This window comes from Protopterus annectens, chromosome 1.part0 (genome assembly GCF_019279795.1).
Source record: "Protopterus annectens isolate FY-2018-M chromosome 1.part0, PAN1.0, whole genome shotgun sequence".
Lineage (NCBI taxonomy): Eukaryota > Metazoa > Chordata > Ceratodontiformes > Protopteridae > Protopterus > Protopterus annectens.
The window spans coordinates 1240788750-1240805134 of NC_056725.1; the positions used below are offsets into that span (position 1 = coordinate 1240788750).

At 39.2% G+C, this 16385-nt stretch overlaps 1 protein-coding gene across 1 annotated transcript in view; it reads left to right on the forward strand.

The window, feature by feature from the left end:
* HACE1 (HECT domain and ankyrin repeat containing E3 ubiquitin protein ligase 1) overlaps positions 1–16385 on the forward strand; it is a gene marked incomplete in the record, with an annotated part of 1502717 nt that overhangs the window by 700580 nt on the left and 785752 nt on the right. Inside the window, 1 exon segment of the mRNA XM_044065909.1 lies at positions 15226–15472. Within this exon segment, the coding sequence (XP_043921844.1) occupies positions 15226–15472 (247 nt within the window).

A 16385-nucleotide genomic window follows, 5' to 3' on the forward strand; every position in this document is an offset into this window, starting at 1 on the left:
TGTCTGTGAACTGTTAAATTTTTGACCTGGCAAAAAATACTGCCTAATGTTTGTCAAATACTGCAAAAATCTGCTGCAAAAACTCTTTCCTTATCTTGACAAATGCACAAAATCCTGTCTGAACACGTGTGGCCAGAACTAGACTTGGATGCCCTACACATTTCCATTTTTTTAAATAGGACATTTTTTCCATGTAGGTATTTACCCCAAAAATCTTTTCATTCACAGTGACCTGACTATCCTTTCTATAGGTGATTTGTGAAAAATATGTCCTAACACCAGTACAAGCTATATATCTAAGAGGTTTGTCAGTTCCCTACTAACAGAGAATCCTTGTGGGTGACATCATTTGTACCAACATGAATAAAAACAGAGCCATACTTCCTTACATTAAGGCATTCCAAGGCTTGTCTCACATCTTCTATCTTTGCTGCTGGCAAGCATAACACTATTAAATGTTCATTATCATCTCTGCAAATATAAGTATCAGTTCCTCTAATAATTGAATCACCAATTACAAGAATATCTTTGCTCACCAGCTCTGAAGAATCTTCAGCTTCTGATACAGTAATATCTGTTCTATCAGTTGTTACAAAGGATAGATCTTTATCACTGTTAGTCTTATTAATCCCACTGTTGTCATTGCATATTAAAGTCTCATCCAGCTGGCATTGTAAATCCACAGCTTGAGCCATGTAGTCAACATCTGTCTTTCTCTTCTTTTTTCTTACAGTAATGTTCTTCAGTCCTTCTACCTTCAATTTTGATTTCTTCCTTTTCATCTGCCCCTTGCCTGTTTTTTCTACCTTCTCTGTTGGAAAAATTATGCCTTTTTCTGTAGACTGAAGGTCTTCTGGTATAAAAATATCATCATTCCCTGTAACCCGCATGTTATGTAACAAAGCAGTGTCCTTTTTACAACGTGTTCTCTTTCCTTTACAGTCAGTTTCTTTTTCTTCCTTGTTATTTGTTAACTTCTTCCTTTCTTTCTTAGTTTCATTCTAAACAAACTCGATCCTGAGATTGTTGAATACTTGCATCCAGGCTTCCAAAGTTCTCAGGGGCATTGTCTTATTTCATAGGGGATGAATGATCTTTGCAGACAATAGCTGCATCATTTCCTAAATGTGTTCTTTTTGCCCTTTGCCTAACATTATTTATTTCACCAGTCCAGTCATTAATATATGAAACAACAGTTCCCCAAGCCATGCCAATTGCACAAGTGCAATCATCATCATCATTAAGTCTAGATTTACTTACTAACAGTAGTAAGCAAATCATCCAACTTTTGACACGAGAGAAACAGATCACCAGTGTTATCAGCAGTTACCTTTAAATATGCATAGTATTTATTACACTGTACAAGATATTTGTGCATTAGCAAATCGTTAATTGCATACACATTCAAGGAATCCATGTTCAGCTTCAAATAAATAAAATATTGCAAAAGAAAAGAATAATCAAAATTAGTATCTGTAGAATTCAAAGAGAACTTAAATCAACTTTTATGACAAAACTCACATCAGCAATATACAACTAAATAATAAAGTATAGTAAAGTTGTTCTGACCAAACAAGTTCTACAAGCCAGAAAATAGTTGTGATTTATTTATGTCGCGCGCAGTAGCTCCTGCTCACTATCACTTGCAGTCGGACTTCTTTTTAACAGTAAAGCTAAATAAATCACAAAAAGTCAGGATTGTTTAGATATGCTCAGGATTTTCCTCTCTGCAGTCTGTGTAAACGTATAGCTGTCTAGGCCCCTTGGAGTGGCTAGAGCTTGTCTGTCTAAGACCTATGCTTTTATAGCAGCCAGTAGTAAAATTAAAGGTAAAACAACAAAATATGAATCAAAGTAAGTCTTGTTAACAAGCAGTCCCTTCATACCTACAAACAGCGAAAAACAGTGATAACAAGTACAATATAAATTCAAATAAAACTTCTCTTACCAGCCTACTCCCCCGATATTGTATAAATGTTAGTGACTCCTCTAGGAGCCATCTTTTCCTTCCCTGGAATTACCCCTGGCTGCTGTGCGCTCCTGGTCCTGGTGCCTGCGACTGATGTAAGTGATGTGTTGTACCTTCCCTGTACTTTTTAGCTGATTTCTCAATGTAGTAGCATAGAAGCGTGTTTTAAATGCTAATTTTTGCTTCCGCTACAAAAATGTTGGATTCCTACTGTTGCAGCTTGGTAGCGTGTTTTACTTATTAAGTATTACAGTCTCGCCAAGCTGTGACTCGGTTCAAGTGCTTAGAAGTGTTATATTCTTTGTGTATTTCTTGCTAAAGTTTTCTAGTTCTCTATGTTCTTTGAATCGTTGTAATACTGTTCATGATTGCTAAGTAACAGGACTTGATGTGCTAGATTGTATAACACCAAAAAGGCTGGTCTGTGTTTTCGTCACTCACGTGGAGCTACTAGAAGCAACGAAGTGTGCAAAGGTGAAACTTCCAGTGCTACAGTTGCTGTTCAGCAAATAATTTCCCATATGTTTTAGCTATTTCAAGGGGTCTTTGTCTAAACTGCATCTATAACTACTTTGTGAAGGTTTTACACCTGATTGGAAGGCTGTGGAGTCCATTAAGCACCACGCCATTCTTAGCGTTCTAGCCCTTTACCGGGAAACGCTGTACAGCTACATGTATTACTCTTACTGACCTGTGTCTAATATTAAGTAATAAGGTTTTACTCCAGATAAGTAGGCTGTGAAGCTGTCTAAAGCACCACGCTTTCCTAGCATTCAACCCATTAAGAAACGCTGTGCTGCCAGGTGTACCACATCTTTTCCTTCGTTCATTACAGCACCATGCTTTATGAACACTTCCAGCTCAACAACGAGAAACGCTGAGCTGTTATGTCCGCCTCTTCATTTAATCATACTTTTATTTTAACTTTAAATCAAAAGAATAACCCATAGGGACTAGTTCAGTTTTCAATATTCCCGATCCCACTTATGCCAAGCTACCTCTGTGAAAGAATGCTTGTAAGGATTTTATAGGGGAACTAAATGATAACTTATTTAATATGGCTAAGCTTTGAATAGCCTCTAAGAAAGTGCATAGCTTCCATTTAGCGTTTTGCACATGGGCAACACAAGACAGCAGCCTCCCTATTGGTTATGAAAGAAGCTATATGTGGAAAGTATCTCTGCCTGAAGTTCTTGTTTGGTGTACTACGCAAGGTAAATGTGCCTATTAGTATTGAAATAGTACATTTTTATTATTTATTTATTTATTTAACATTTGTTGACCGGGAAAGTCCGACTAGGTTCCACAGAGCCTGTTTTCATCGGAGGCCCGGGGAGAAATGCTCCAGATGCATGTCTTTGTCTTTGAAACATATGGTCAAAGTTACATTTTTGCTTCAGCACTAGTAAAGCTGGATGTGCATATTATTACTTCTGTAAATACTGTACCCCAGGTGCCTAATAGTCAGCCTGCATATAAAAAGCCAATATAGTTGGTAGAATTTGCCTACATTAATACCTCTTTATCTGGACAGTGGCACTACAATATCACTAAGATTCACCTAGTAGCCTTATGTTTAAAGACTTATCAAGGGCTCTCTTGCAGTGTATTGAGTGTTTGTTTTAACCTACATTTGTAGCTTTTAGCCGTACTGAATGAATGTAAATTATTGCCATACCTGCATAATATAACTTCCTGTACTAAGTTTACTTCTTTTTTCTCCCCCTCTTTCAAAAGTTCCCAGCTCTGCATCCTGCCTATTTCAAATCCAAAACCTAGAGTCTATCTGCCTGCCGGCTATAGACCCCTTTCAAAATAACCTGAACTCCCACTGGACTGCTATCCTAGCACCCTTCCAGTAAAGAAGTAAACATGTATGTGTACTCCCTAAACTGGCAGTAAAGCATATGCTTGACATTTTTTACTTCTGGTGATTAAAAGCTCACTTCATAGCCAGGACAGCCAACAGCCTTAGCCCCTCTCTACCCTGTAGCTAGCATACTTTCTCTTCTCACTAGCACAAGCCCCTTCTCCTGAGTATTTTCTCCCTTCCCAATTCCTTGATCAGCCTTTCTCCCAGATAGAACTTCAATTGTAATACATAACCTGTCCACTAGGTGGCACCCTTATTTCAGTCAATCCCACACCTTATTTATTTAGCCCTCTGGCTTATAATATTAATACATCTCATCTCTGTTATTCTTAGCCCTGCTCTTAACATACTCTCAGCTTTAAGTCATACTTTTACAATGATCATCTAGCTATTCTCTAACCTGCTCTACTACTGTATTCTGATTTATATATACATAACTAAACTTACCTTAATAAACCTCTTCCACTGATTGTTACTCTCAAACTCCTTCCTTCTTTTGCGTCTACCTGCTCCGTTCGCCCTGCGGGCTCACTCCGCTCCCTTCCCTACCCCCATATCTCACCCACCCCAAGGTGTCCTACCTTTATTCATCACATACCCCTCCCTCCTACCTAATTATCCAATAGCAGCTCCTTCCTCTTCCCCCTCCCTCTCCACCTAACATAGGAATTTTCCCCTCCCCTTTCTTCCCAGTTACTACCTTCTCACTTAAACTCTCTTCACTTCTTCCTCCCTCCATAAACAATTAAAACCCTCTTCTCTCTCCTCCTATACCTTCACTGCTTCACAGACATCCTCCTTTCTTCTTATTCTCTTATGCCATTCTCCTTTTTTTCAATATGCATTTCTTAAGTCACCACTCTCTCTACACCCCTTGCTTTCTCCTTGTTTTCCTAATTCCTCTCTACTACACCAGCTTGTTTTCCTTCACTGCTTATGTAATATTACCTACAAAAATAACCTCCTCACAACCCCACCTTCACCTACAATCCTTCTAACATTTCTACTTGTACAGCGCAACCCACTTCACCTATTCCACCTTAAAATCTTTTCCTCCACAGTTAAGATACTGTCTCCTAAACTACTCCTGGATTTTCCAAAACTCACATTATTTAAACTCAAATGGCTAAAGGATACCTCCTTCAACAATCTAGTCCTTCCTGGAGATATCCACCCCAACCCTGGTCCTAGTCCCCCTACTTGCAACACCTACCTCCTTCCTCATCCCACAACACCCTGAAAATCTTTACCACTAACGCCCAGAGTCTTAACAACAAAGCTCATCACTTTCAAGCTTGGCTATGCCACAACCAACCAGACATCTTAGCAATCTCTGAAACTTGGCTCAAACCCCATATCTCGGATGCTGAGATCCTACCCCCAGGATTCAATATTCTCCAAAATTACCGACCAGATAAGAAAGGGGGTGGCTCTGCCTTAGTATACTCCAACCTCCTCACCTTAATACCCCATTCAAACTCCTTTTCCACATTTCCAGAACACAGAATTGACTGCTGGACTACTAAAAATGAATAAACACAAGAATATTTGCATAATAGCCCTTTATATCCTTTCTGATAATATCTCTACCCTTGTGGATATTCTCCTATGGGCCTTTACTGAATTTAAGTATGGAACTTATATTTTAGGAGATGTAAATATTGACTGGAACAATATTAATAGCATCTCTCCCTCCCTATCCATCAACCTCTATAACTTATCTCAGGTAATTCACTCAGTCACCCGACCTAACAAAGTAAATCTCCCTGGTTCCACTTTAGACTGGATCTTAGTCTCTGATCCTAATAAAATAACCAACTCTGGCACAACTCCTGACACAACTCCTGATTCCATCAGCGACCATTTCCCAGCTTAAATTCATCGCTCAACGACCTCTTCCCCTCACCAGCACCAATATATTTATACCCGTAGCCTCAGTAATTTCAACCCCACATCATTCTCAAACATTCTCAAACAAATGAACTGGCAAATACTAAACTCCCTTCCTCTTGACAATGCTATAGAACACTTCAACTCTGTCTTCCTAGACACTCTAAACTTCCTTGCCTCTCTTAGACACAAGAGGGTAAAAACTAATACAGCTCCTTGGCTATCCAAAGATGCTAAGGAAATTATGCACCAAAGGGACAAACTTTGGAAGCTCTACCAAAAAGATAAACTTCCCAATACCCTGCTCCAATACAAACAGCAATGTAACCTAGCAGAACAGCTAAAAACCAAGGACAAAAAGTCCTACTACATCAAACTCCAGTCCAACAACAACAAAAACCCCAAGCAATTCGGGAAATCAATAAACTCACTGCTTAATCCAGGATCCAAAAATAATTCTTGTCCTGACCCAAGCAAATCGGATCTTGCTCTAGCCTCTGATTTTAACTCATTCTTCCTAGAAACTATTTCTGACCTGACCAGGACCTTCCCCAACATTAACCCTCCAGCCCCTTTCTCTTCCTCATCCAACCCCACTAATACCCCCCCCCCCGTTCGACTTCAAACCTGCCTTTACTAACTCCATAAAAAGACTTCTATCCAAACTTAAACCATGCTCTAATGTTCCTGACAACATTCCCTCTGCCTTCCTAAAATGTGCTGCTGATGCCTTAGCTCTCCTAATCAGTATTATAATTAACAGATCTGTTAAGGAATCTTACACCCCCAAACTCTGGCCCTCAGCCTGTATTCTTCCCCTTCATAAAAGAGGCAAAAACACCAGCATCTCTAACTTCCACCCTATCACTCTGCTCTCTCCAATCTCTAAAATCCTTGAAAAGTGCATTCACCTTCAACTTATGCCTTACCAGGCCCAAAACAATCTTCTTACACATACACAACATGGTTTCCGCCCAGGTCTTAGTACTATAACTGCTCTACTCTCTTTCTTAGAAACACTCAATCTAGCCCGAGACTCTGGACATCTAGTCTCTCCTGTTCTGCTCGATCTGTCCAAAGCATTCAACATTGTTTCACACAAACACCTTCTTTATCACCTCTCAAAGCTCCATCTCTCCCCAAACACTATATCCTGGTTCTCCAGTTACCTATCAGATAGAACTCAGACGGTCAAATGGAAGTACTCTACCTCTTCCTTCTTACCTACCCCAACTGGCGTACCACAGGGATCTATCCTAGGGCCCATGCTTTTCAATATCTTCATAAACAACTTTCATGCTGCCATTCCTGATTCCAAAATTATTCAATATGCAGATGATTCTACCTTAGTCTGCTTTGCCTGTAACCTCTCAGAACTGCTGTCTAAAACACAAACTGCCTTCTCAACCACTGAAAACTGGATGCGCCAAAACCACCTTCTCCCAATGCAAACAAATCAAAAATTCTACTTTTCCCTCCCACAAAGTCATTCTCCTACAACAAAAATGCCTTCAAAAGTGCTAAGTAAAACTAATTCAGCTATAGAAGTGGTTCCTTCTGCTAAACTACTTGGTATTACTATTGACGAACATCTCAAGTTCGATATCCATATTCAACAAAATATTAAGAAAACCCACCAAAAGCCAGGTATGCTGTATAGGAACAATTGCTTCCTCTCTTATACTACGAGGAATACTCTAGCCACCACTTATCTACTGCCTTCCTTATTATATGGAGCCCCCCCCCCCCCTGCTAACTAACCTGTCCTCTTCTATTTCCTCCAAATTAGAAAACTGCTATAATAAAATGTCAAAATGTGCTACCAAATCTAAACCTTCTACCCATCACTGCCTTACCCTAAGATCCCTAAAGTGGCTTGAACTCCCAAACTACTTAGACTTCCTCCAACTCACCACTGCACACAGACTTGTATATCACCCAGCTAAGTGTCCAGCACTAACTAATATCCTCCCCCATTACAACCCCAATAGAACTCCGAGCATCAAAACCTAATTGCTATCCCCAAATCCAAAAGTACAGCAGGCCAACTTCTCCTCGCTCTCTCTCTCTAGGCAAAAAATGGAATTCCCTTCCTCCCTCTCTAAGAACCATCCCAAACTTAGAAACCTTCAAAACTCAGCTTACCAAACATATGGCCACAAAATGGAAATGCAACTGCCACCATCCAACCTAATCTTCCTTAGTCCATTCCCCTGGGGGTTTTCCCACTCTGGTTCCTAAGCCCTCAACAACTCTCCTTCAGCTATGCTCCTGGGGGGTTTCCCCCTCAGGTTCCTAAGACCTCAATAACTCTTCTTCTGCTATGCTCCCATGAGCATTTTCTAAGCTCTCCCTTCTCCATTAGCTATCAATAACTATCAATACAATAACAATAGCTATCGATAACCTCAATAACTCTCCTTCAGCTATGCTCCCATGAACATTTTCTAAGCACTCCCTTCTCCATTAGCTATCAATAACTATCAATACAATAACAATAGCTGTCGATAACCTCAACAACTCTCCTTCAGCTATGCTCCTGGGGGTTTTCCCTCTCAGGTTCCTAAGACCTCAATAACTGTCCTTCTGATATTATCCCATGAGCATTTTCTAAGCTCTCCCTTCTCCATTAGCTATCAATAACTATCAATACAATAACAATAGCTATCGATAACCTCAATAACTCTCCTTCAGCTATGCTCCCATGAACATTTTCTAAGCACTCCCTTCCCCATTAGCTATCAATAACTATCAATGCAATAACAATAGCTATCGATAACCTCAATAACTCTCCTTCAGCTATGCTCCCATGAACATTTTCTAAGCACTCCCTTCTCCATTAGCTATCAATAACTATCAATGCAATAACAATAGCTATCAATAACCTCAATAACTCTCCTTCAGCTGTGCTCCCACAAGCATTTTCTTTGCTCTCCTGTCTCTATTAGCTGCTTATTTCTTATGGCCCAAGATTGTAAACATTGTATACAGCTTTCCATTACTAATTTCTTTTCTGAAATTGTGCATGTATAGTGTATCCTCATTTTACTTAAAAGTATGTATATAAAACATCTTCTCACCTAATATCTGTGATTGCACACTAAAGAAAATGTACCACACTCAGTGCTTTTCTGCTTATTATGCATATTTTCAAGGTACTTACTTGTAACTGTTTCCATATTATGTAAGAGTGACATCGTATTTCTGTACCTTATCTGTATTATGTATCTTGGAGTTTTTCTCCTCCACTGAAAATGGGTCACTGACCCAGTGGACTTCCCCAGTAATCATACTGGAAATAAATAAACTACACAGTAAATCACAAACCAAGATAGGATTGTTTAGATGTGATCTTTAGTTCTTTTTTGCTGCAAGAATTGATAATTTATCAGCACATCTTTTCCTTCTGGGTGACATCTGGAGAATAAGGTGTCCTTTCTTAAATCACTGTTGAGGTATTCCAAACTGTTGAATTAACTGTCCAAATAAGACTATTTCAGAATCAGACTGAGTCACAGTTCTCCTCACAGCATACATCTACTGTATTAATTCACAAAACTCTTAATGAAGTCCACATCATTGTAGCCTCTAATGGAGAGACCAAGAGTGACCCAAAATGCCCATTTCCCCTGTTGCTGGAGGACAGGGCACTTGTACTGCCACCTGTCCTAGCTAGTACCCTCTGATCACAAGAAGCTTGCTAAAGAGTATGTGGATACATAGTGTAGAGTTTTCCTCTCCATCATCCTTCCTTTCTGACTTTGGAGTGGCCCTGCCAGCTAAAAGAAAACAGAGGAGCCTTGCCCCCTGAAGTATAGGATTCCACCTTAGATGATGACCTGGTTAGTACTTGTTTAGGGCAGCGTTCTTGGACATGCTGTCCAGAATATATTGTTTGATGAATCCTTCATCTGTTAAGGGAACACTGGTCCACAGTTAGATCTCTTGGTCATGGAAGAAATCAGGCCTGCCACAGTAAGCAGGGCAAAAGTACTGTTATTTGTCTGTCTTGTACATTGATCTTTCCACCAGGATCTGAGTGTTCACCGAATGCTTACCCACAATTATTGCCCACCTTTAGGTGCGGGGAGAACACATGTTTACCCTTACCTGGACAACTGAGCCAATGATGCTCACTGGAGCAGTACATCATTCATTTCCTTGCCAGCTATGGAGTCTGTCTGTACCTACCAAAATCCATTGTAGCTCCACTAGCCTTAAAGACCTCTTTGTAAACATTGATAGGTATGAAGACAAGAAGGCCTTCTCTGTTATGAGAGAGAAAAAGAGAGCGAGAATATGCATGTAGTACGTTTTTACTCAGATGTCCAAAGGATGCACATGACTGCAAGAATCTTTCTGAAATCTGAGCAGTACTTTTACTCAGATTCCTGCCTCAGCTGTTGAGAGTTCCTTGTAATTCACTCAAGTATATACTTATATATTTCTTGTAAACATTGTATGTACCAGATCGTCATTATTTTTTTATTTTCTTGATTTGTATGCTGGAGGTGTGCTTACAGACCGGTTGAGGCAAATTTATATGCTTTTATAGCTGATGAAGTGATGGGATTGGACAACATCAACTGTGGATGTTCTGTGAGTGGGAGCTTATTTGAAAAAAGGGCTGAACCAGAACAGAAAAGTGGATAAAACCCAGTGTTGACCCTCGAAGGATGTTAAAAACATGTCTTGTTATGATGAGCATTTTGCGCAACGATTCTGTTGTTGTCTTATTGTCTTTCGGCTTTTCTCGGTTAGGGGTCACCACAGCAGAACTCCGGTCCTCTAATGATTGGCAGTAGATTTTCATAGTGCCGAGTTGCCAGCTTGACACCCAACCTTCAATGAAGGCACGCCCATTCACGCATGTCTTTCAGAACGCCACCCAACCGCGGGGAGGGCATGCAGATTCCACACAGAAGGCACTGCCCACACTCCAGCCGAGAATCGAATGGGAGAACCTCTTGGTGTGAGGCAACAACGCTACCGCTGCACCACCACGGCTCGATTCTAATAAGTAAAATTAAATAATAAGTTAATAGTAACAAGCAAGTAAATATATCCATACAGTGGATATAAAAAGTGTACACACCCTGTTAAAATGCCAGGTTTTTGTGATATAACAAAATGAGACCGCAATAAATAATTTTGAAACTTTTCCCACCTTTAATGTGACCTATAACCTGTACAATTCAATTGAAAATCTGTTGGGGGAAAATATAAATAATAAAAAACATACAGTAAGCTGGTTGCATAAGTGTGCACACCCTTAAACTAAGCACCTTTTGATTTAATTACAGCATTCAGTCTTCTTGGGTCAGAGTCTATCAGCATGGGACATCTTGACCTGGCAGTATTTGCCCACTCTTCCTTGCAAAAGTGCTCCAAATATGTCCAATTGCGAGGGCATCTCTTGTGCACAGCCCTCTTCAGGTCATCCCACAGATTTTCTATTGAATTTAGGTCTGGGGTCTGGCTGGGCCATTCCAAAACTTTAATTTTCTTGAGGTGAAGCCATTCTTTTGTTGATTTGGATGTATGCTTGGGGTCATTACCGTGTTGAAAGGTGAAATTCCTCTTCATCTTCAGCTTTCTGGCAAATGCCTGCAGGTTTTGGGCCAAATGTGACTGGTATTTGGAACTGTTCATAATTCCCTCCACCTTGACCAAAGCCCCAGTTCCAGTTGAAGAAAAGCAACCCCAAAGCATGACACTGCCACCACCATGGTTTACTGTGGGGATGGTGTTCTTTTGGTGATGCGAAGTGTTGCTTTTGTGCCAAATGCACCTTTTGGAATTGTGGCCAAAAAATTTAACCTTGATCTCATCAGACCATAACACATTTTCCACATGATTTTGGGAGACATGATATATTGTTTTGCAAATTTTAGCTGGGCCTGGATGCTTTTCTGTGTAAGAAAAGGCTTCTGTCTTGCAACCCTACTCCATAGGCCAGACATTTGGAGAATACGGGAGATTGTTGTCACATGTAGTGCACAACCAGTACTTGTCAGAAATTCCTGCAGCTCCTTCAGTGTTGCTGTAGGTCTCTTGGTAGCCTCCCAGACAAGTTTTCCTCTTGTCTTTTCATCGATTTTGGAGGGACGTCCACTTCTTTGCAGTGTTACTGTTGTCCCATATTTTCTCCACTTTTTGATGACTGTCTTCACTGTGTTCCATGGTTTATCCAATGCTGTGGAAATGTTTTTGTACCATCCTCCTGACTGATACCTTTCAACAGTGAGATCCCTTTGATGCTTTGTAAGCTGTCTGTGAACCATGGCTTTTGCTGTAGCAGGCAACTGAGTAGATGTCAGGAAAATCCTACTAGGACAGCTGAACTTTAAAGAGACTCTGATTAACCCCAAATAATTTATGGCAGGTGTGTACCTAAGAAGACTGAATGCTGTAATTAAATCAAAAGGTGCTTCAACAAACTATTAGTTTAAGGGTGTGCATACTTCTGCAATCAGCTTATTGTACGTTTTTTATTTTTTATTTTTTCCCCTAACAAATGTGTTTGTTTTTCAATTGAAGTGTACAGATTGAAGTTCACATTAAAGGTGGGAAAAGTTTTGAAATGATTTATCGTGGTCTCATTTTTTTGTGTCACAAAAACCTGGCATTTTAACAGGGGTGTGTACACTTTCTATATTCACTGTATCAGAAGTGACATCTCCAATTTACTTCTGTCATTTGTGCATATCCTTGTTTACCTCTTTTTAAGGAATGAAGAAGACTCCACACTTATCAAATTGTATATGTGCTTTATGCACTGTTGTAGCTTTAACAAAGGAACAGAGAAATGCAAGCCATTTGTTTGTTTCTTCAGCCTGTAACTTGTGGCAAGGTGTTTCTGTATTAGTTGACATTGCCAGCATTGCCTTTTGACAAGTGCAGAAAGTCATAGTTTGGGTCTGTCTCACTATAATAATGCAATGTCTGTTTTTCTGGTTGTGATGCTGTTTATGGGACAGTGTGTGAATTGCTGCCTACTTTCACTAGCTCTTTTAGCGCCTTTTTATGCTTCCATTAAACACACACATCAACCTATAATATCCAGATTTTTTTGGATCTGGCTTCTTTAAACGATTTACTAGTTAACAGGGAATATTAGAAGGGGCAAGGATGTATTAACAAAATGACACTAAGCAGGGTCGGCCTTAGGTCAAGTGGTGCTCTAGGCAAAAGGGATCCATAGCACCCCCCCACACCACCTGGCACCCCATCTTGGTCTGTTTACACCATCCAAATTACTTGAAAATCTCACCTGCTAGAGCGGTGCCTTAGGCGGCCGCCTAGTTGGCCTATGCCTAAGGCCGACTGACACTATGATTGTTAATCCAGGATGTCTTGCAGTGGAGAAAGTAATTACCAATGTTAAGTTGTCTGTATCGCCTTCATTCTTGCTGGTTGGGATCGGAGCCGATCCTCAGCTCTGACTGGACAGACCCTTCATTTGGCCCCCTCCGATTGCCAACCAGCAAGAAAGAAGGCGAGATGAAGACAACTAACATGGAATGTTATGGTAGGTACATAACTTCTTTATGTTAAGTTGTCTATCTCGCCTTCGTTCTTGCTGGTTGGCAATCGGAGGGCGCTGAATGAAGGGTCTGCCCAGTCGGAGCCGAGGATCGGCTCCGTTCCCAACCAGCAAGAAAGAAGGCGAGATGAAGATAACTAACATGGAACGTTATGGTAGGTACATAACTTCTTTTTTGCCACTTTATCATTCATATTCTCATGTATATGGTCATACTTTAAAAGACATGCAGGTAGGTGCATGTGGGTGCGCCTTCCATGAAGGTTGGGCGTTGGGCTGGCAACTCGGCACCGTAAAAATCCACTGCCAATCAGTCTGTGGACCGGTGATCTGCTGTGGCGACCTCTAACTGGGAAAAGCCGAAAGATATTGCTTTGTTTTTATGGTCATACTTTCTTAACTGAGAGACCTACATGCTGTTGAGTATGGTGTGAAATATCATGGTAAGAGACAGTTTCATTGTCATTGTCTATTTGTATCACACCACTCAAGATATTGCTAGTTCTTTGTTAGTAATTATAAAAATGAGCAATATTTCCATTTGTACTTAATATTTCAAAAACCTAGCGACTTACAAACTACTATATGGCATCAGGTGAAACCTTAGATGATGTTGAAAAACACTGTCTTTGATATTTGCACTTTGTTACACATCTTGCTAGGTCAGTGTTTTTTACATTGCTAATTCTACAATTAAGCATATATTTTCACTTCTAATTCTACAATTAAGCATATATTTTCATATTTTTGTAAATTTCTAATTAAACTTGAACTCAGGGAAGAATGTTTTGCTTTCGCATGAAAATGTATGTCTGGTTAACAAAAATGTTCTAAAAATATGTTTTACATTTTTTCAAGGTTTTACAAATTGTTAGTGAAAGTTTAGCAAAAATATAATTCTGTGTTTGTGTGAATTAATTACATATTATAGTATTTATGGAAAGACTATGAATGCACTGACTATTATCACTGCAAAGAACACGCCTTGCTGATAACACTGCTATTTGTACAATTGTAATAGCTTTTATTGCTCACAAAATATTCACATTTGTTTATCTTATGCTTTTGAAGTCAATTTTTCAGAAAATACTCTGGAAAGCAAGGATGTGTGTAGGCTGCCAGAGGTGTGCCATTCCACACCACAGAGGTGTTACCGGATTACTAGATGTTAAATGTAGTGATGACTAGACAAAACACCTTGCGTTCATTGTTACGATGATCCTTAGTGCAGTATTATTGTAAGTGAGCCTTTTGACTCCAGCTGTGCAAATGATGCATTTCATTTAAGTTTTGAATTTGCCTATTGTTATGAATGAATTGTAAAAACTGACCCAGAAAGGTAAGAAATATAAGATATTGTCTTAATTTCTGAGCTGCATAGCCTTTAAATTTCATTCTAATGTCTTCTTCCTTCACAAGGTTCAGTAAGTATTCCTGCCTTTGTCTGCGGTCTTCACCATTAAGGGCAGTTTTCTGTGCTGGTCTTTTATATTGGTGCCAGAAATGCCTTTATTAGAAAAGTACTTGAGGTTTTTCAGTGCACTCACCAAGATAAACGTTGGCACTTGTGGAACTGCATCACAGCGTTTTGCTTACGTGCCTGACTCGAATCTCACACCCAAAAACTGTCTTGGCTTTTGCTGGTTTCTAGCATTTCTTGTGCTTGAACACCCTTCACTGTATTAAACCTGATTGGTGACAGCTAAATAATGTAAGATGTTACATTGAGCATGCCATTTTCAGTTATTATATTGCAGAGATGGTTCCATCATTGGATGTTAAAAATGAGTATTTGTTATTGATGGAAGGTTTTACTCAAAGAATGTGCTGAAAAATTCAGTAATGTGCATCATGGCTGTTGCTATGTTAGTGATTTGCTTTTATTTTCTGTTGTCATGGTTTAATAACTGTTGAACAGTTCTGATTAAAATATTTTTTTTTTTACAGTTTGTCAAGTAATTACGAAGCTCAGATGAAGAGCCTGTTGAGAATTGTACGGATATTCTGCCATGTGTTTCACCTAGGCCCAACTTCCCCCAGTAATGGAAATGACATGGGGTACAATGGAAATAAAACTCCAAGAAGTCAGGTGTTCAAGGTCAGAAAAGTATATGACGTTATTAGGAAGATTGACGTTAAACAGATGAATAACACAAAGCATACATACATTAATCACACGACTTCTGAACAGGATGTAAGTTTGGATAAAGTCATGCAGCCATTTTTGTTTTTTTTACATAATGCCCACCTTTTTTGTTTATCTCTTATTTAATTGCGAGGGGCTCCTTAATACTACTCTTTGCTAAATCTTTTCTTTTTGTTTTGTTTTCACTTTCCCTTCAAAGAGTGTTTTGCAGTGAGAGCAACTTCTTCAGTTTTCATTTTTTTTTGGATTACTGTTTAATTGTACATTATTCTAAATGTGCTTCCCGCATATTTATTTTGTACTTATGGTTATGGCAAATCCTGCTGTGATTTTACTTTCCTTAAGAACTATCCCAATTAGTAAGGAAATATACCACTTTTTGAGGAGAGTACCTTTTGACCAGTAGAGGTAAAACAGAATAAAACTAACATAGGCTTATCACTTCAAGCTTGTGTTAGATTAAGCCTGAAATTACTTCAGTGTAATTCTTTTTTTCCTCATTGATATTTAGAAATTTTTGTAATGGTTAAAAAAACTACTAAAGCTTTTGGTATATTTTTGTATATAAAGGTAAGTAGAATACTGATCCATTGTGGTTGTACGCCCATTTTTTCATTTGCTACAACCTCCGGGTTCAGTTGGGATTATTTCTTTCTTTGTTGTACTTGCATATTCTTTATGTAGTAAATAAACTTTTTTTGTCTGTTTTTTTTTTTTTTTTTTTTACATATTAAGGTGGACAAGTAGCGTAAGTGGTACACAGTGCTTTCATTCAGTGCATTTTGAGATGCTGTAAGTTGGATTTAAATCCAGTAAAGCCATCAAGTTGATTTAATTGAAGAAATATATTTAATACCTCAGAATTTTTATTGAATTGTGCTGTTTCTAAAACTGAAGAAGCTTCTTACCTCAGAAAAGAGCTATATTTCACATTTTACACTGTCTTGCTGGTAAGTTGTCT